Raw genomic sequence first — 22,022 nt, 5'->3', positions numbered from 1 at the left:
AGCCAAGTGCAGGGATAACACTGCCATCAGAGCCATGGGGTGCTCCGTGCCTCTTGGCACAGCTTTGCAGGACTGGTACTTTCTGCAGCAAAGAACAAGTGAGGTCTGTTTTAGGAGGAAGCCTGATTAGTACATTTTGAAGCCTGAGTTTGAGAGATAGACAGTATGCGAAGGTTTTTGTTTATTGTGTTAATATTGCTTGTGGGTTTAAATGTACGTTGATTCTGGAAGTCTTAGATGCTTACACTGGAGAGGAAATAAATGTGATGTTCAAAAGCATAGTATAAATGCAGTATATCAGATGACAGAAACTGTGCTAAGTCTGTGTCAGTGGACATGAGATGTGGCAAATCTGTTTTTATTGTTGTTAATTTCACTTCAGTTGCTTTGTTTTTAGTTAGTGAACTCTCCCAGCTACAATTGTTTTTGAGAGGATCTCAAAAGCAAATTAAGTAAACAATTCTCTTTAACTTCAAAAAACAAAGAATATATTTTCCTGCATAAACCTCTCACCCACAGTTTGAAATGCAGCAGGGTGAACATGGTTATACCTATATACTATGGCAGAAATCCAATATTCATCTGTGGTACGTATGGAGAGAAAATGAGATCATTAAGGTCGGAGAGAACAGCTGCTTTAATTATAACAGCATAATATATCATATCAAAGTATTCATCATCTCACACAGCCCCCAAGAACATACGCCAGGGATTCATTTCTATCATCCTGCTTCTTCTTGGGACAGAGAAAATATAAGCACACTCCAAAGCTCTGGCTGCTTCAAGTGGTGTGATGCTGTGTAAAATAATTGCACCCCAAACTCGATAATGCTACAGCAACTAGTATTAATCTAACTTTTACAGTCAGTGTTCCTCTTTCTGTGGTGGTGGTGGAAAGGGGAGACATTCTTGCTGACTGCGGCCCTGCACTGCAGGCAGGTTCCCCACTGCCGCACATCCCCACACTGCTGTCCGGAGCGCTCGGTCTGCCTGAGGCACCTGAAGGTACCTCTTCTTTAAGGGAATGGCTGCTTTGTGTTTTAACAGATGCTATGCTTCTGGTAGCGGAGAGATTAGAGGGACCATTCAACATTGAATCAGTCATGGATCCTATTGATGTCAAGATTTCTGAAGCCATCATGAACATGCAAGAAAACAGCATGCAGGTGTCGGCAAAGGTACTGTGTGGGTCACACCTTCTCTGTTGTTCACTATCACAAGGAGGAGAAAAAAAACTTATCCAGTACTTTTTTTCTGCCCAGGCCTTAAGAGAGACTATCCAGACAATAGAAATTGCATTTGTTCATTCAACAGTTCACTGGGATGCCTTTGAATCCCTTGCCTAGTTAAACAAGCCAGAAGTTTTTAAATGGAGCCACAGGGAGAAATGCATCATTTAGCAAACTTCAAATTAATAGTTGCAAGAACTTTGAGGAAAACAGACACTGCTAAAAATTAGAGGTAACTGTAATACTCTGTGGAGTGCATTCAGTAACTTCTGCTTGTGTCTTATCTGTGACTCCTCATATTAACATCCACACACATTTTGATCTGTTTAGGTCAGGCTGCAGCACAATGTGTTTGAGGTGAATAGAAAATGATCCATTTAACCTCCTTTAATATCCTCTCCAGGGAAATATCATTACATTGGACAGCCTCTGATTAGCAGACCTCAGTTTGATGGGGTTTTGTCTGGATTCTGACATAAAGATAAACAGAGTTAATGATACCAGTGTCCTCCTTTCCATTTTTAGTGTGTCTGTGTACACAGATCACTGTCACCTCTGAACCCCATGTTAATAAGGTCCTTTGAATTCAGTAGCAGGTGCTGTTGAGGCAGCAGTCACCAATTAATGTCTTTTCCTTAATATGCATCAGTGCACTGCAGTTTGAAAAACTGAAAGTCAATAGTTTGCCAGGTTCTCTGCATTGAGAGTTTCCACCCACATGGATTTCCCAGCAGCCAGTTAGGTGTTGGCGAGATGGCTACCTGAGTCGGTGAGTTTCCATTGCATGAAAGGAAGTTGCCATGGCTAGGAAAATTGTGGGGATAAAAGGTTAATATTCTTCCTGCCAGTCCAAAATTAGATGATTTTACGGGCCCAGTGCTGTGGGATTATAAAGATTTCCTTCAAGATGCTATTACTTTCAGCTTCCCTGAAGTTACTTGGATTTTAAAAGCAGTCTACATCCTGAGAAATGAGACTTTGTTCTGGCAGCAGTGATCAATGAGTTTATCAGCCAAACATTTGGGGAATCAAAGGCCAGCTTCAGAAAACTCAGCCCTTACCTCAGAAAAGAAACAGAAAATATTTTCACTGAAAGCTGACCAAAGGCTCAGGTGTATTTCCTTTTCATTTGCTCCAATCTCACAGCTTTTCTGTTAGTCAGAAAACTGCATTCCCTGCCAGAATCCAATGACATCACCTTGGCACGAGCTCATCACACTACTCATTTGCAATAGAGGAGGCTGTCTGTCGTATCCCTCAGAAATATTTTATTTGCTGTAGAGGTTAATAAATCACTGAAATTCCATTTGCACTCTAAAGTTTTTCTTCTAAGAGAAATCTTATCCAATATTTTCTCAAAACTATATCAGTGAAATTTATTTTTCTGCATTTTCACAGATAACTGAGCTGTCTTTGCTTGAGGGGCTTTTGTATTTTCTGTTTAGTCCATTATTCTCCAGAAATGCATTTTCCTTGTTTTCCTAGGTTACATCCCTCTTTTTTCATGCCCTGACACATGGAAGTGTTTTATTATTCAAGTATGAGAGAGCAAAGTCTTGGGGTTCAGTTCTGTGATCTTCTACGTCTGTCATGTCAAATCTATAGAGATGATGTATGAGCAGACTTTGCACCATTCATCTATCGCCTAATTTTTCTCCCTTATACATACTGACCACTTAGATCTTCAGTGAAAATGACAGATACCTTGCCACATGTAATGGGGTGCACAGAATGCAATTGCAGATCTAATGTAGGAGAAAAGCCACGCTTGTCAAATATTCTGAGACTCTGCTCAGCAAGCTTCAGGCAGGGTGTTGAAATCGTGCTATTTTCTCTTTCTTCAAACAATTTTGTACCTTGCATTTGACTGTATCCACTGAAAATATGGTGACTGGAAATCACAGCCTTTTTTCCACAAGTCAGTCAACGCATTTTTACAATGGGAAAATGATGATGCGCTAACGTCATGCTTGCAACGCCCACATACACACAGATTACTCTTCACCATTGACATGCAGCTTTTCCTAACTGAAAATCTGGCTGATGTCTGGAAAAAGTCTCTAAGCTTTGTTCAGTAGCACTTAGAGCCATTTTGTACTTGTTTCTGTCTTCAAAGGAATGGGAAAAATTACAACAAACAGTAGTTTTTTCAAGGAACTCTCACTAATCTCAACTCCTTTTCAGACAGAAGACCCAGAGATCACTTAAACTAATATCCATCCTTCTCCTTTTTCAAACATTTCAGTAAATTGCTCTGTTCCAAAAGTCATTCCCATTAAAACTACTGGTTTGTCTTTGTTTTGCAAGATATATGTATTATACCATCTGCAATTATATATTGGAATTTATTTGAGAAAAATATGTTAGGTATAATACATTTGCTGTATATTCCTGTGCATAGGGGGGCAAAATTCAATGATGTGTGCTTTCCAACATAATAATTGTATTACAATATGCACAACCTATTCAGAACTATTTTTCTGAGAAATAGTCTTCATCGTTACTGTTATACTGATAAATAAAAGAGGGATAAAGAACAGTGCCTGACCTTGAGGCCAGAGTGCCAGAGACCAATTCATTTCTATACTGCTGAGATCTACATTCTTTGAGGTTGTTTCATTCAGCAAAGAACGAGTAGGAGCAGTCCAAGAAAAAGCCAATGAACTGACAATTAATCAGTGCAGACAGACAGAGCTTATTGCTGGAGTTCACATCTTGTCTTTCATTTCCTTAGGAGAGACAAACCCTCTGTCTTTCACTCTTGATGGGTGCACATCAATATTGAAGCAAAATTGCATAGGTGCCACAAGTACCTCTTCTATTTGTGTTTGTATTTGTATTCCTGACCAAGGACAAACAATCCCAGCCATATCCCCGTACCTGTCATTGCATTAAATGGAGCATCTCTGCTCCTAGGTCACTGACTTTTCTTGTTTGTAAGCTGACTGTAGTTCATTCTTTCAGCACAGTTCACATTAACCAGGTACTAGTATTATGCTAAGATCTTCCAATTCATCCTGAGGCTGGAATCTTCTGTTTTCTTGATGTTTCTCTGCAGTCTATATTCAGCACTGGCTATTTAGATAGTCTGACCACAAATCTCTAAGCTTCATATGCAGCTCACCTTGTGTGGCTGTCATGTCCCCAAACAACATCCCCAAGAGGTCTTTATTTTGCCTCAGGGAAAGTCACATTTCTGACAGCTGCAATATTTGGAGATGCTTTTCAGAAAGTAGCAATGGTTTACAAAGTCAAACCCCAAGGTCTACTGCAAGAGAAATCTACATGCTCTGATTCAGACCTGAGTTTCCATTTTCCAGAAGTATGCAAGGATTAAAGATCGTCACAGTCAAATTCCATCACCTCATCATCTAATATTCACAGCCATCCTGACAGAGTACCTTTTGCAAATCATCCTTGCAGAGTGAAAAAAGCTATCAATCTAGGCTGTCTGTATGTCTTAAATGTAGGCTCGGCTACCTGGGATTACTCAGACTTCAGTAGTTTCTGAGGGCAATATCTGGTAGTAATCAGGTTGCAATAGATTGACCATAAAAACATGAGGAAAAATTTCTTTACTGTGAGGTTGACAGAGCACAGACTGGAACAGGCTGTCCCAATGTTGTGGTGTCTCCTTCTCTGGAGATATTGGGACCTACCTGGACATCAGCTGTGCAACCTCTCTAGGGAATCTGCTTTAGCAATGGGGTTGGACTGGATTATCTCCAGAGGTCCCTTCCAACCCCTGTGATTCTGCAATTCTGAGTGATGTTGTTTTTCTCCTGATAATGTCTGAGACATCTTTATTACTGAAATCTCTGTCGTTCAGGAGTGACACATATTTGTGATCTGAAAATAAAAGTGGTAAAATTAGTTAATCTATATATTCTTACTCATTGCTCGGCTCGTATTCAAAGTATAGTCATAGCATACTTAGGCTGAACTCTTATTCTTCTCTCTGAGAATATTCAGGGAGTTATGAAATATCTATGATCTTTTCAATCCTGGCCAAAACAAACTTGCATGAAGCTCTTCACAAACATCCCATAAATCTGGCAGTACCTTTACTTTCTTTCTTGCTTGAAGTAAAAGAGCAAATCCTACACTTCAGTAATATAAATATTTAGTATCTGACTTCTGCAGAGATTGCTTGTTCTCAAAAAGTGGAAGAAAGCTCACAAAACAGCAAAAAAGTGCTGCAATTCCTCAAAATGTAGAAAATTCCCAATTTTGTTGTATCTGCGTAACTTTCGTGCTCCTCGAAACACAACATATATTGGGCTATTTTCCACATTTTAAACCATCCGGTTTTATACATTTATGTTTGGCTGCTCTAAGTGTTATTTGGATACCATGCCAAGATTTTTGCTCTTCCATAAAGGCTATCCCCATAGCTGAGTCTCCTATTAGTGAGTCTTAAATCATCTTCTATCTAAGCTGATGGACGTGCCATTTTAATCTATAGATATATGTTCCTTTTTGGCAATTACTCCAGCTAAAAGGATGAATGAGTTCCATGATATAGCAGACTACTTATGTATTATTTATAAGGAGGAAATCTTCATAAAACTACTTGTCCAACTTTCTTCTTAAAATAGCCCTAGAGTTTCGTATTAACAAAACCTCTTCATTTATCTGTGTTCTTTCCAGAGCCCTGTACTTTAAGAATGTAATGGCACTTCAGGAAAAAAATCAATACTATTCTATCTGAAGATGAGAGAGTCAATGGAGCAAAGTTGTATGGAGACATTCAATAGGAAACACTGAGCACTAGTACATCTAAATAACAGTATGACTCAAAGCTTCATAGATTCACAAATTCTTTCTTCTGGGATTCCAAATAGTGAGTTCTCCTAGGAAAAGAACTCCTTTTTCACAGTATCTACTCACTCATCCTGAAGCAGATACCTCCATTTAGCCAGCTCAATAGAAATAGTTTTTCACTGGCTCCGCTGATTCGTTCAAAGCCCTGACCTCAGAGGTTTTCTGCTCTTTGTGGCACCTTAGGATGCATCATATGACCTTCAACTGCTGTTCAGAGGGGAATGGTCTCCCATGAGTCTTGTGTTAAGACAGTTTTAACAGATGTCAGATATCCTAGGATTATTATAGATGCTGATGTGAAAGCAACCAAAGGGAGCTTTTCATCTCCACTGCCTAAAAGTGGGTGTTTAGATGTTTAGCTCGAAAACAGACACCTACATTCATACACCTAGATCTTGATTTCTTAATTTAAAATGGAATAGCTTCTCCAAATACAGATGAAGTGGACAGCACCAATTATATATAAAGTACATTTTTTTAAAGAGTGGATTTTTGCTGTTAGCTCACATCATTTGTAATGGAACACCAGCATATTTTCCTATAAATTGTTCTGAACAGCTCTGTGAAGTACTTAATGTGGGAGCATTTGTTAATTTCAGGTATCAGCTTTACATTTTCTGTCTTGTCACTTAACATCTGGATGCCAATTAGAAAATGTGGTTTTGGCACTCAAAATTTAGTTACAGATCATTGCATCCTTATTACATTTTTGCCTGGTCATTTAAAAACTAAATGATTTCTTCTTCCGTGATCTAAAAATTGCTATCTAATTTCTACCTCTGTTATTGTCTGGCTTTAAATAATTTTGTTCACACAAAACTACTTACTACTTACAACTGTGAAGTGAAATGCCACAATATCTGTGTTAGTTTTTCCAGTATGTCACAAGAGAAATTAAATTATGCAGAGTCATAGCTATTCCACATGATCACAGAGGTAGCCTAATGCATTCTGTGAAAGTTAAGGAGAAGATTTAAGGCCAGGTTGGATGTGGCTCCAAGCAGCCTGGTCTAGTGGTTCACAACCCTGCACATAGCAGGAGGGTTGAAACTAGATGATCATTGTGGTCCTTTTCAATTCAGGCCATTCTATGATTCTATGATTGAGTGTCCACACTTTCCTCTGAAAGTCAAGTTGCAAAATTGTCATTTGTCTCTGTAAGCAGTCTGATTGATTAGTTGACCAAGGGGGACTTCATAGATACCTAAATAAACAGTTAAGATTCTCATGCATAACTTATCTATAGTCAGAAGAAATATGTAAAATTTTCCCAGCACATATATTTGTCGTTTGGACAAATAGTTTGTGTTTGGCATTACAGTTTTATAAAAACTAGCTTACAATAAATGATGATGTTTAATTTCTTTTCCTTCTGAATGATAGCAAAATGTTAAAAGTAGCCAAACTGGAACAAAAAGAAGGGTTATTCCAGAAGTGAAAAAGATGGCATTAAGGCAAACACTAAGATCCTATTTCATCACTGAACTTGAAAAAATGTTATTGCATGAATATTCTTCCTCCTTTCAGTTGACCAGCTTCTGTAAGAGATCATCTGGGATACATACTTAATATTCACGGTCAAATGTGTCTTCTATTCACATTAGGATGCACAAGATATATGCTACGGAAACTTCATTCCAAATGAGAGAATATGAAAAATCTCACAACTCTGAACATTGGCTTTATACTTAGAAAACAAGCACACTTCCAGATAACTATTCTCACAGTTGCCCACTAAACAAAGCTATAGTCATCTCTCGTATCGGGCCAACTAGGAAATAAGAAAATAATCTAGTCATAAGACTCTTTCATCACTGACCTTTTCTTTGAGACTACAAACAAAATTACCAGATAGGAATAGCTGTAGAGAAGGATTATGAATGAACTGTGATTTTGTGTGAATACCATGTTTAACAAAATAATGAAATAGTTATTAAACAAGTCCTGTCACAAAGGGCTCATTTGTGCTTTCAAGTGTTAACTTCTTAGAATAATCACCTTCATGAAGTAGGTGTTTTTTTAAGAACCCTATATGTTCTTATATACTCAGTGAGTAATTATTAATGTTTAATTATTAATCTGAGTTTTTGAGTGTTTTATTCACTGTTACCAAAATGTCAGTAAAATAAGAAGTTTCAAATATATGAGAGTAAAAAGAGGAGGTAAAACACCAGCCTCCCTCTTTTTTTTTTGGCTGTCACGGAACATACAATATCTTTTTCAGGTTTTCCAAGGATGTGGTCAGCCTAAACCAGCACCTGCCCTGAGATCTTCCCGTTCAGTCGCTGAAAACTTTAATACACGGTTTAGACCATATAACCCAGAGGAGCGACCTACAACTGCTGCTGGCACAAGTTTGGATAGGCTGGTAAGACAAAATGTACTTCATTCTTCAATAAGTAGAAATGGTTTGGTAATACAGTAGAAGAATGATAATCTCCTGACAATTTGTTTTTAATAATTTCATAATCACTTGATATAGTTTCTGTGCCAACTGTTCTGGCATTCAATAACTTTTTTTTTCCCCCATTGGAAATACAACAGAATTGCATTCTAGGAGAACAATATGACTCACTTTTTATGTATTAAAAATGTTAGAAGACAATAAATTCTTTCCTGCAAGCCAAAAATTAGATGAGCCAAGAAAGGTACTTTGCAATATGAATTCTCTTTGAAAAGTAATCTGCAATAATACCTTTTTTTTTTACTAAGGTATTTAAAATATTTAATACATTTTTAGCCGTGAGTTCAAGATATCCACTTGCAAAGGCACGTTGATTTGTTCCACTCCTTCATTTAATAATAAAATAACAACTACTTTATTTCCATCCATCTCAAAAATTGACTTTTATCAGCTGAAACATGAGTGATCATTAATCTTGTTTTATCTAATCAATCACTTCAAAAACAAGACTTTAACACAAGATTATTTTCTCCACTACCAGTCATCAGATTTTCATTTCAGATTATGATGCTCCTGCTATTCATACATTTAAAGATTTATAGTAGGCTAATTATTATAGCTTCTAATACTTTCTCAGCAATTAGCTCAAAGTAAGGCCAATGGGCAAAATTAAAGACCTGTAAAGCATCTGAATCAAAACAGTATAGCACAGCCTCCACTTGCCATGGTTATTGCTGAGCACTTGTACAGCATTGGTCTGTCTTTTAGAAGAGACTCATGTTCAGGGCTGCAGGAAGAGTGAAAGGAGAGAAGCAACCAATTGGGAATAGCAGCTGGTAGCTGGGCCTGAGGATTTGGTGGGATGTCCTGCTGAGTGTCTGACAGGTTTGAGCTGTACTGCAGTATGACAGTGCCTTGCTACGTTTCTGATTGTGAGTCTAAACTATCTAGAGGTTAGTCCAATATGCACTAGACAGCCAAATACACTAATTCAATCAGGACCTGAGTCTCTCCTTGGACCATCATTCCGTAAATTCCTTTGATGATTACCACAGTATTCCATATCACAGATCACACCAAAGTCTTTCCAAGAGCCTATGCTGTAGACCATTCATTAATCTACTGTATTCCCTCAATCTCTGTTGCAATTCAAATGAAAACTATCACCTTTCTAGTCAGGACATGGGATTGCTCTGCAGCTAAACCCAATATTTTGAGTTCTCTTTTTCTCTGGAAATGGTATAGCTTGATTATCCTAAAATGAGGAACAGAAAAGATCTCTATTGTACAGTTAGGTCTCTTTAACACGGTAGATTCATAACACAGTATAGCATCTCAAGCTAAAAATCTTGCTGGTAATGCTCAGTTCATATTTGACAGGATCTTAATTTTACCCTTTCTCTTGAGATTCACAGAAGCAATCCTTTTTGCTTGGTGCAGTGTAGGGTCTGGATCTTAACCTAGAACTTGCCAAGTTGAAATTAAAGGTCAATGAAGCATGCAGACTTTAGTCATGCTCTGGTCAAAGCTAAAGGCTGAAAAAGAGTAAAGTGAGAGGAAAATCACAAAGGGAAAGGCTGGTAGCACAGGTCCACTTGGATTATTGCTACATTGTAACAACTGTTGGAGCATTTTTGCAGTGAAAAAAGGTTCATAAGACCTTCCATGTTTGCTTCTAAATATTATTGTCTTTTTACACTACAAACTTCCAAAATACTGGGCAGCATCTTGAATAAAGCACTAATGTGAGATAGATATGCTGCTGGCCTTTAAAGGCTGTAACAAATGAAAACTGCCAGTGAAGGTAATCCCCCGTTACTCAAAATAACTCCTAGAATTTCAAAGGGGATTTTTCCCTACGCGATTTAACTAGCTTTATTGAGGCATTATTTCAGAAAAAGAAGAAAAAATAAAAGGAGGAAAAAATAATTTAGCATTATTGCTTTTACTTTGACGAGTGTTACAGGAAAATGCTTATTTGTCTTTCTTGCTGGTGATATTTAAAATAATAACTATTCATGACCTGTTAGCTATGTGTGTGGGTATCAAATCCATCTCCAAATGGCAGTGATACGTGTGTTATTTCCTTTTGGGTTGAGAGCAACAATCCCTGAAACTTGAGATGGCCACTGATCTGAGCTGGAGCGAGGAAAGGCTGTTTATGCGGATTAGGGCAGAAGGCCTTGTTTCAGAGCTGTAATCCCTTAGCAACACTTGGGAAAGGTCACTGCCTACATCTCACACCATCCTCGGTAATTTTATCCAGAAGGATATAAATGCTGCACTCCTGCCTCACAGGAGCACCATTCAACCTGCCTACATTAGACTCTCAGTGTGTTACACAATGAATCATTCCTTGAATCACATATCTCTCTTCACTAACTATAGACAGAACCTGGAGGACCAGCTTCAGTTAGATCCTCCCCATACTTGCATCATTAACAGGACACAGAGAATCTCACTCAAAGCAGTTTTCCAGTCTGCACACTGATCATTTCCTATGCTTATTAAATACAAATGTACAGCAGGATGAGAATTTTGACAGTAGTGTCAAATGTTTAAAGCCCTGTTTGATTATTATAGATGTAAGAAATACAAATAAGGAGTAATTATTATCCGCTTTTATGTAGAGGAACTTTCCCTCATTGAGTCAGCCTTACATTAATGCTGTTAGAAGTCTGTTCTGGATATTTTATTCATAAAACACTGTTAGACCATTTAAGTTTTAACTGTCACCACAAAGTCCAAACATCCAGCTATGTAAATCTCAAAAGGAGAAGTAACAAACAATTTTGCTTTCATGTCTTTGACGGCGTGTCCTTAGAAGTGGCTGAGTTTAGAAAATATTTCCTCTGCATCTCAAGCAGGTAGCATATCTGAATCAATTTTTAACTCGTGCTCATATTCCTGTTTATGAGCTTAATTCAGTTGAGCATATTTTATCAGGTATGTTCAGAAAGCAGATCTCTCATAAGAAGTCTATAGTGAAACAGAAAGGTACCGAACCCTTCTGAAAACATGCTTCTTCATCCTTGCTGAACTTATTTAATTAATCCAGCTATTGCATTTCAAGAAGAGACGATTCCATGTGTTACTACCACAGTGTTAACCAGAAAAGCTTAACAAAGCTTTTAGATCAAAATTAATTATGAGAAATGTGAAGAAGCCCTAAGGCACGTGTAGGTGAATTTGAATGTATTGGTTGCATTTAGGAAGTAACACAGATATTGAGAGAGTTGTCTAAGCATGGGTGTAAAGCACTATCTGAGACTCCCGAGAGTACTAGAAACAAGGGACTGACTGATGCGGTGCAGAACTAGAGAAGACTCAGGTACCTCCGGTCCAGCTAAGGGGAGCCAGGTAGAATATGCTGCAGCATCTCAAGCAGAACCTATGTTCAGGCAATTACATCAAGTCTTTTCAGCATGGGGCCTAAAAGCCAGGCTCCTTCTGAAGTCAATGGAGAGAGACATATGTCTTCAGAGAGTGACTCACCCCAGTTACAGACACCGCTCACCGAGTAGGAAATGAAAGGCTCAATTTAGTTAACCACATTTAGATATGCAACACTGTTTGAGATGCCTCAAGGTATCTAGGACATCAGACTGAGCCGGCAGATAGGATAGTCCTTCAGGATGCCTGTGCTCTCCTGGACGGGGGTTGAAAATAAAGTAGGATACCTAAGAAGATGCCTACTATGTAGCATCTGACTGTCAGGTCCCCCTAGTTGGGATTCAGCTGCATAAACTACTTGAGATGCCTACAGTTTTCAAGATATCTAAATGTTACTAGAAAAACCACAGAAGGCCTGTCTGGAAGCAAGATGGAACCTCAAAGCTACTGAATTTATTTTACATGCCTATATTTAGGTAACACTGAATGTACTCTGTATGCCTATATTTAGATAACTGGATTCCAACCTATTTCTCTCCTGATTATAACAGAAGCTAAAATGAGGAGTTTAGTGATTAAATATAGAGGTCAGTAGTATAAACTTATACAACTATCTTCCCAATTTTGATGCCTAGATGACTATCTCGGATGTGAATATCTGTATTTTTCATTGTTAATGGAGAGAAATGATGGCCATCATTCATTTGTCTAAACATAAGTTTAGGCAATTGAGATGTGATTAAATATTTCTAAACTATAATTTAGCTCATAATGTACATATTTAAGCCTCTCCGAGAAATCATTTCCCAGCTCTCTTCTACAAAGTGCCAAATACTGACCACTTTAGGCTAAGGCATCTAGCAATTGCATCTAATGTTAAGATTAATATTGTCAGAAATTAAATAACTTTAACCATGGAACTCATCTGCTTCTGTAGAGTACGAACTAAGATTTCTTATTTAATATCTACTGCTTTTAAAAACTCATTATCTTCTCTGTGGTTGCCTGTTTGGTATAACTTGTTTTGTTTTTCTTTTCTTTTGTTTGTTTTGTTTCTGTTTTTTTTTGTTTTATTTCATTTTGTTTCTTCCGTTACCTGAATCTGTTTCCCTCTTGCTTCCCAGAGGACTATCTGGAGGACAATGCAACATGGTGTAAGCTTTGGTATTCTTATTCTTCATCTTCATTCCCATTTGTCTTTGTACAGTGCTGGGCTAAACAATTCTTTACGTTTCAGATTCACCATCTTTCCTTTCTGTGTCTCATGTAGGCTAAAACACTGGCAGTAATTTTACACTATGTCATTTGGTACTGCCCAGAGCTTAGGGCTGCTGGTTCTTTCCAGACAGGGGTGCATTCCCTCAGTGAACTAAAAGCTGCCCTAAGTATCTGCATGATCCCAGCCACCATATATGCATGTGCAGCAAAGCAGACACTGCAGTGGCATTGAGCTCTGGAGCCTGTGTGTCAAGATAGATAGCACTCAAACAAAGGAAACAAGCCCCCAAGCCATCCTAGACTCCCTAAAGCTGTCCTTGTCTCACTGTCTGATCTTGGGCAAACCACTTAGATGCTTTCTGTGAGTTTGCGACGTAGATCCCCTTAGTCTTCTCAGTTTCAGAAGTTTTGTAAGTTTCGGAAGTCCATGAGTTTCAGACAAAGGCCCCCTCAGCAGGCCAAGGAGAGGTTAGGAAGGCAGCATCACACAGATATGCATCACCTCACTTGTGAAGTACCTCACAGCTTTTACCTCACAGGCCTATTATATCCTGCTTATTAGCAGGACTAATTAATCTACAGAGCAACATGTTGATCTAGCTATACCTACTTCCTGCATTTGAGCAGCCTCAACTACCTCTGAATCCACTGTGCCACCATACAGCAAAGTGCTGCTTTTATTCACCTGGAATTTCTCCCAAGAACATAAATGCAGCCTGTCCTGGCTGGACGTGTGTAAAATAATTCCACGTTTTCTTTCAAGAGGACATGGAAGCTTTCTTGATTTTCCACAAGGGAGCTGATGCACTATTAACCATATAATGCATAATGCACATGCATACTATGGAGACAGGCAACTAAGAAATTGGCCATAGCATTTGGGGAGTGATTTACATTCAAGCACAATATAGTGGCTGCATAGATAAGTGGATGAAAATGCACCTAGTCTGAAAATTAAACCCTTTCATGCTCTTTACCTGAGGGAGGTGAATATATTTTTTGACACCTTGTAGGAAAATGTTGCCTTTTCTTCCCTCCTGATTTCTTTAAAATATAAGTAAATTAAGACTCAGCTTCTATGAACAAAAGAACCTGAAATGGCTAATTTAGGAATATAGTGGGATGTATTTTAAGTGTCCATTCGCTCATATTTTTAAGGTATATTTTATTCCATTGTGTAATGATTTCTGTTGCAATAAAAAACTCAGTAGTAACCTAAGAAATCCGTTGTGAACAATTCCTTCCCAATGCACCAAAACTACTTGAAGCAGAAAGTATAATTCAAACAAAACAAAACAAAACAAATCAGTAGACCAAAATTAACAGGACAGTATACCTTGAAGACATTATGTGAATTGCCTCACGAATCCTCTGGGGCGCTCCCAACAGCAGAGTTTTGTTAGAATCTATTTAGCCCAGGGTCTAGACATGTTAAATATATGCAATGATAGCACAATATTCCTGAGACAGGATGTTTATTGTCCAGATTTTATTCCTCAAGAGACTCTAGAATAAAATCAGTGCTTATAAGAAATGAATTTTTCGAACATCTTTTGCATACAGAGCCCATAGGGAAAAACGCAATGAGTCTGTAAAAGACTCCATAATTCAGGAGATATTGGTCACACTTTTAAGAGTGAAGCTAACAGACTCGCGTAAGTGTTTAAGATGCCTACTGACTTCCCACAGGCTACTCCTGCACAAGGCCTAGATGTTGTGGTGTTGGACATGCCATCTTTTCCTGTGTGCTATTAATTCTCAGCAGATCGCTCCTGTAAAATGCAAGCTGCTCAGCTCCTGTAATTTTAGATCTTGTGTGTTTAGAGTCCCGCTTCTCATTATCTGTCTGGATACAATACATACAATTAATAAATACATTTTTCAACATTTGTCGTGGTCGTTTGGTATCAGATTGAAGATTTGCCTGCTTCTTCTTGAAGAGGTGTTTGCTGAGAATCAGATTTTGGTTATTCTTTGTTTCTGTGTAACTGCAACATCTAAGTTTAAATCTGTGCTATCACAATTTCCTTTCTGGTTAATACTAGTGGCAAAGGTGGTGAGTGATGGTGGCTGTCAGAATCCTCCCAGGAAACCTGGCTGAGATCTGTTTTTAAAAACAGTGATATTATTCCATAACCCAGCTGAACAGTTCTGCATGCTGCTGTCCCTGATGCATTGCACTCCTAATGTGCATGAAGCAGTTACTAAGAAAGTGCTTTATTACAGTGATTGCCTCTGTCTTCAGGTGGAATGGGTCTGCCTGCTATTCAAACTTGGTTTAGTATGAGTAAGGAAAGACTATCTTCCAATAATAACAGTAAGACAGTTCTCTGCCTTAATTAATTGTCCAAGAAAATGTAAAATCTTGATCACCATGCAGTGTCTCCCTTGCCTGAATAGGGATGTGTTGTCCGACTGTCCCATTGAACACAGCAGTTTTTTTGAGCATCTTTTAAAAGTGTACTTATTAGGAAGTTGAGCTTCCTTTATCTGATGGGTGTGAAAATCCACTTCGAGTCATCGTCTCATTTCCAGGAATGTCTTGGAGGTATAAGCAGTTATAATGTACATCTGTTACCTCTATGTGGCATAAAAAACCTGTAAACAGAATCTGTTCCCAATTACTAGACTTTTCTACAAGCAGTGAAGATGAAAAAAATGGCAGTCGTGGGTCTTCAGTTGTTGAGGTATGAAGTGATTCCAGAACTTGGCTACTAGTGTAAAGAAAAGCAGGATGTACAGGCTAAATTTTGCATATGTGTGCATATCAATCAATAAAAACATGAAGTTGGACTTATTTGCTCTTTTAACACATTGCTATTTAAATCTGAGCCATTGCGTCATTCTCCTATTAATCAATGGCGAGAACCAGACACCTCCAGACCTTGCTTAAGGTACTCATTTGGAAATGACAAGAATCTGAATTACCATTTGAATTTCACATTTCTCCCCACTGAGTATGAAGAGAGTCTGAATGATTAGCTCAGACAGCCAATTTGTAGATGTCTTAATGTAACTGCAATACCAGGATTTGGAGTTAGAATTTGTGAATCAGAAGTGCACAAAAGGAACTGCATCTGTAAAATATATTGATTGATATTTCTAATCATACTTCTAATTATAGTTATTGTTGTGGTATTATCAGGCAACTAGGAGGTTCACCAGTGTGCAGAAAAAATAGTTCATTCTGGAGGCTGCACAAATTTGCCAATGGCAATTCCGCCCCCCTGTAAATATGGATTAAAATCCAGTTCCTTCCATTTGATATTTTTGCTTCTGCTCGAAAAAGGGTATGGTTGTTTGCTTTTTTTCGATATACAGAAAGTTTTTATTATCAGCCTCTAGAAGATGAGCCTACGTAGGAAATATATCAACACTGCTCTTTCAGCTGAAAGATAGATCACATTTCATGTCTGTGCATGAATCTTTGCAGAAGGAAAAGTAAATTCTTAATGTTCTTGTTAATGCTACAGAAAGATACTGACTATATAAAAATCCTCTGTACTTTAGCATTTTGACATTATACTAAGAGAAGAAATTGGTAGCAGATCTTCTATCTCTACTTGCAGTACATAAACCATGCTCATTTAGATGCTTCCAAATAACATGAGAGTAACAAATATGACTGACTACCTGTCTGAAAGTTGTTAAGCTGCAATGTATTCTTGCAGGGTTAATATGACTACTAGCAACAGGTTCTAAAAGCAATACTAAGTTTTCATAAAAAAGGGATTTTGTAATATATCACCAGTTCATTTACCACTAGAGAATTAGAGGGTCTTTTTGTGCAAGTGATCACAGACCATAAGATATCTTCTCAGCATCAAGTTAGATGTACACAAGTATGGATACTAACAGGGAAATTAAAGCTTTGATTATTTCTGCATTGCAAGAAATGATTCTCACTCTCGAAAGAAAAAATATGTGTTACCCTGTACTGTCAATTAGTACTCTGGAGCCTTCTTCAGCAGTTTTTATTGTGCTAGATTGCAGCACACAGATATATTGTGAACTCATATCAGGAGGTGCAATACTAGACTCCACTAATAACAAGTAGTAGGTTACAGCAGACTAAAAACTGATTTCCCAAGCTCACACATTTTTCTTGGCTGTTATAGAAATTGACACCTTATGGACTTGTAAGTATACTACTAGTAGTTAAAGGCAGGTAAAATACTGGAACTAATAAGATTAATCTCCATACAAACAGTGACCCTTTGCTGAACTTTCCTTAGTCGAGAACAAATATTTTACATTTTAAAAGATTTCCTATATTTTCCTCCACCTTGTCTCTCCCATTCTGCAGTTATATCAGTGTATTCGTATAGGTTGTTTGGACAGCTTCTTTAATGTAGCTGCTCATAAAGAGAAAATATTGACTGACTAATTCTAAATATTAATTGATGGGAAAGACAAGACCTTCAACTACACTGGGAAGGAAGAAAGAAAGGCTTCATTATATCTGAGTATATCATATCCATCATCAGCTAAGAATTAATCTAAAGTTAAGCATGCTAACAGACCCAGCAGCACTTTTTCGACTGTAGGTCTGGGTGTAGACCCTAGCATCACCATAACTCCAATGCTAGGGCAAAACACATAGCCCTTGTATTTCTACTTTAGATACTGAGTCACCCTGGAAAGCAGGAATATACCTTCAAGATCTTTCACTAAATCCCACTCTGGACAGTGGCCTGTACTGAGGTACACAGCAATAGTGAACTACAGCTACAGGAATAGGAGTTAGATGTATGGGCTCCCTCCACAGCCATCTAAGAAAACAGGCATTTTCTGAGCACAATTCCCACAGTCTGATGTAGATGCCTGCAAGAGATCACATGAATAGACCCTTTGAAGTACCAGTGTTTCTCTGTCAGCTATGACGAACCTTGGACTTGACAAGATACTTAGCTTGCAGAGGACTAGAGCTGAACTCCTACTGAGCAGTCAATACCTGATTTCTGCACAGATACCTCTAACAAAGTGAAGGTGACTGAGGACATTAGTAAATATGTAAACAACTGTTATTTTTCTTGTATTTTGCTTCTTACACACTGTATATATGTAATGTGCATGTCATTTCTGGTTTAAAAAAAAAAGAAATGATATTCACAGTGTCTAACCCAGTGTCTATAACACAGGTGGAGCCAGGTTTGTTGATCTCCCCTGGTAGCAATGAAGAGCTAGTTAGGGTGATCAATAGCAGGAAGGATTAATCTGCTGAAACACAAATGCCTCATGCTAAGGGAGAAGTTCTGAAATATCAAGGCATCTACAAGGAACTAACAGACGTGGTAAGGTCCTTGTAGGAGTTCTTCAGTCTTCTGAATGTTCCAGAGGACTCTGAAATGTCATTAGACTCAATTATTTTTGTTATTGAATGAGATGTGTAGGAGATATTCATTAGATCCTAAATCAGACCAAAAATAGGCACTCAGCCAAGTGAATAACTCCCTAGACTCCACTGCCTAGAAGACCAATAGGCTGAAAAGAGAGGCATCTGCAGGGAAACTGTGAGGTCACAGTTTGAACTGGTGATTGATCACCTGGTGATTGAGCACTCAGCAAAGGTGTGTGGCTGGCCCAGGAAACACAGGCAAATTGTTGGCACCTGTATTCCCCACTGACCAGATAGGGTGGAACCACCGTGGGTCCGTATAACGGCCAGTTACAGATGTGAGAATATCTTAGACCTGGGCTGTTTCCTGAGAAATGCTGCATAGCCAAAGAGCCCCTTCATAACTTGGTTTAGCTCCATTCCTCTTTGTAAATATGGCTGTTAGCATACCTATGAATGTTTTACCTGGTGTTGGTAAAAAGCTGTCAGAAGCAATTTAACTTTTTTGTAAACAGAACAGCACCTAAGACCTCAGATATGGTGTGCCTGTACAGATGTGTATAAGACAGAAAGGCTGTGGATACCTGTGTTCAGGCAACTGAATCAGGTCTTCACTGACTGGTGGGGCTCTGATACACAGCTCTCCTATTTACATCCACACAGAGAGCTTTTAAATACAGGCAAGAGGAATGCTGTCAGAGCCTCATAGAACTGAAACTCTCATTCATTAGTATGGGAGGAAACTACATCTGATACACAGCTAGCACTTAAAAGTCACTAGGATAATTGCATGAATTTAAAGTACTTGGAATTATGCTTTCCTATTACATATTTGGATGGTGTAAATTGTATGCAGGAACCCAAATGCAAATGGTTTAAATGAAAGTTGCTCTTCTCCTTAAACATTTGAGCATATAAAAAAACTCTAGTACATAGCAATAATTGTATTACCTAAGCTAATTGCTTGAAGTACTCTGCCTTTTTTTAATACGACATACCTACAGTGCTCATATATTAGGAGTGTGATATATATGCAGAAGTAAGCGGAGTTTGAAAACTACATTTCTTCTGCAGAGAAAAACAGCAATCACTTAAGAAAAAAAATTGCTGCGTAAGAAATGAACCTGAGAAAAAATCCTATTTTCCATGAGCTTATAATGAATGTCAGTGGGTTTAAAACCAGTGAACATTTATAATCTTAGAAATAATACATAAAATAAAAAAATGCTTTCCGCTTCTATTTATTAATTCATATGAAATCCAGTTGACCAAATGTAGGTATCTAACTGTATAGCCACCCAAGTCACGTCTCCCATGCTATCAGCTGAGAGAAATAGGAACTTTCAGGGCACAGTTGATCTGAACTGGTTTAGAAATCTGAACTGGATTAAAAAGCGATCATACCCTGCAGTTCCTGTTTCTGGTGTGAATGATATTGTACTGTGAGATAAATCCCAATCTCAGACATTTTCTTACAGAGCTCACAATCTATAAACTTGAATAAACTGGGGAATTACTGTTGTACTCTTGTACAGTAATTATATTTATTTTGCTTTGGCAATAAGGGGTCATCCTGTGGTAATTAGGCATTGAATATGCATTAGAAATCTGTTCCTGTCTTGAAGATCTTAATGAGACCTTCATTCCAGCTGTTCTTTTCTTATAAAGTAGAACATACAGAGTTCCCAGCCATTGCCTGTTGTCTCTGTATGATTTTCTAACCATTCATTTGTACTGTAGGAATTGAGTGAGTGGTTTCTGGAATGCATGATCTCCATAATACCTGAAGTCTGAACTGGCAATATCAGTTTGTCCGTGGAGAGAAAGAGGAGAAATTTGTTGCAGCCTTCCCCTTGTCACTCATGCTCAGGCAAGAGTAGAGATTTCACCTCAAAGTGCAGAGCAATAGACTATCAGTTCTGTCCAAGGTACAGGACTCCTGAAGAATACTCATGTCTTTGTAAGGCACAAAGCACCTTCTCAACTGGTCAGTGATATTAAGGGATGGGACTGGGAAACTGCAGCTGTTTTTATCTGCAGCCTACCTCTTCCACATAGAATGATCACACTGGTAGGAAATAACAGCTCCTGGCTCAACCCCACCTCATCTCCGGGCTACTTACCAGCACAGCTCCTTATTCAGAGCCTGAATTCAACCATGTAAAAACATGGTGTTAGATGAGAAGTGATGAAGTCAGCTCCTCACTACCTGCAGAGAGAGGCCCACCTTCATCATGATTTTTCATCAAGTCACTCCTTGCTCCTTGCTTCATAGAAATCACTGTGGCAAAACTGAGTCCTTTAAAAATCTTCTTTATCATGAAGACAACTGGATATAGATAGATAGGAGGGAGATTGACTGGAGGAAAAATACTGCCTGTGAAATGTGCAGCAGTTCACACAGGAATGTGACCAGCTGCAAATTAATGTTGTGGGACACAACCCTTGGAATTCTCAAGCTAGTTGTGGAAGCACTTTGACAAAAAAATCCTATTTCCCACAGGTTATAATACTGATTTATTTCTGTGCTAAAATGTGAAATAACACGGCTGGCAAATACTCTTTCAGAAACCTAGAAAACAGGTAATGATATATGGGGACATATTCTTCAATGCCATTTTTTCTTTAATGTCTCCCTATGGCACAGGCACCGTAATCACTTCAAGATCACTCATACCCTTGAGAAAACACTCTATTGTCAGCCATTTCCTTAATCAGAGAGAAAACAGATTAAAAGGGTGTCATTCTAAGAGGGGAGATGTGACCAGGATATTTCTATGTCTTACCTACCTAAAGGTTCAACTCTGATCTGGACCAAATGACCGAGACTGCCCTCTCACTCCAGCATATCAGCCCAGCTCTGCAGGCACTCAGCATATGCAGCAGCTTGTCCATGTTGTTAGCACTCTGCCCACACGCACTTAGAGCAGACATCCTGGAAACTCTCCATGCATGAAGAAATAAGGCCAAGTGCAGGGTCAGGGCAATCCCAGGTATTTAGACAAACTGGGGGATGAACTCCATGAGAGCAGCCGTGCAGAAAAGGACTTGGGGGTACTCGTGGACGAGAACCTGGACATGAGCCAGCATTGTGCACTTGCAGCCCAGAAGGCCAACTGCGTTCTGGGCTGCATTAAAAAAGGGGTAGCCAGCAGGGAGAGGGAGGTGATTGTCCCCCTCTACTCAGCTTATGTGAGGCCACATCTGCAGTACTGCGTCCAGGCCTGCGGCCTCCAGTGCAGGAAGGATATGGAGCTCTTGGAGTGGGTCCAGAGGGGGGCCACTAAGACGATCAGAGGGCTGGAGCACCTCTCCTGTGAGGAAAGGTTGAGGGAACTGGGATTGTTTAGCTTGGAGTAGAGAAGGCTCTGGGGAGACCTCATTGTGGCCTTTCAGTACTTGAAGGGAGCGTATAAACAGGAGGGGAACGGATAGTGATAGGACAAGGGGGAATGGTCTTAAACTGAGATGGGGAGGTTTAGGTTAGATATTAGGAGGAAGTTTATCACACATAGGGTGGTGACACGCTGGTACAGGTTGCCCAAGGAGGTTGTGGATGCCCCATCCCTGGAGGCATTCAAGGCCAGGCTTAAATGTGGCTCTGGGCAGCCTGGTC

At 38.9% G+C, this 22,022-nt stretch overlaps 1 protein-coding gene across 1 annotated transcript in view; it reads left to right on the top strand.

Moving 5' to 3' along the window:
* Positions 1-1,051: 1,051 nt before the first annotated feature.
* Positions 1,052-22,022, top strand: part of LOC104917438 (glypican-6-like) — a 105,537-nt gene continuing 84,566 nt past the window's right edge. Inside the window, exons 1-2 of the mRNA XM_031557761.1 lie at positions 1,052-1,178; positions 8,278-8,421. Of these exons, the coding sequence (XP_031413621.1) occupies positions 1,053-1,178; positions 8,278-8,421 (270 nt within the window). The 5' untranslated portion in view covers position 1,052. The remainder of the gene's footprint in view (positions 1,179-8,277; positions 8,422-22,022) is intronic.

Source organism: Meleagris gallopavo, chromosome 1, assembly GCF_000146605.3.
Source record: "Meleagris gallopavo isolate NT-WF06-2002-E0010 breed Aviagen turkey brand Nicholas breeding stock chromosome 1, Turkey_5.1, whole genome shotgun sequence".
NCBI lineage: Eukaryota > Metazoa > Chordata > Aves > Galliformes > Phasianidae > Meleagris > Meleagris gallopavo.
This window is presented reverse-complemented; position numbering and strand designations above follow the sequence as displayed.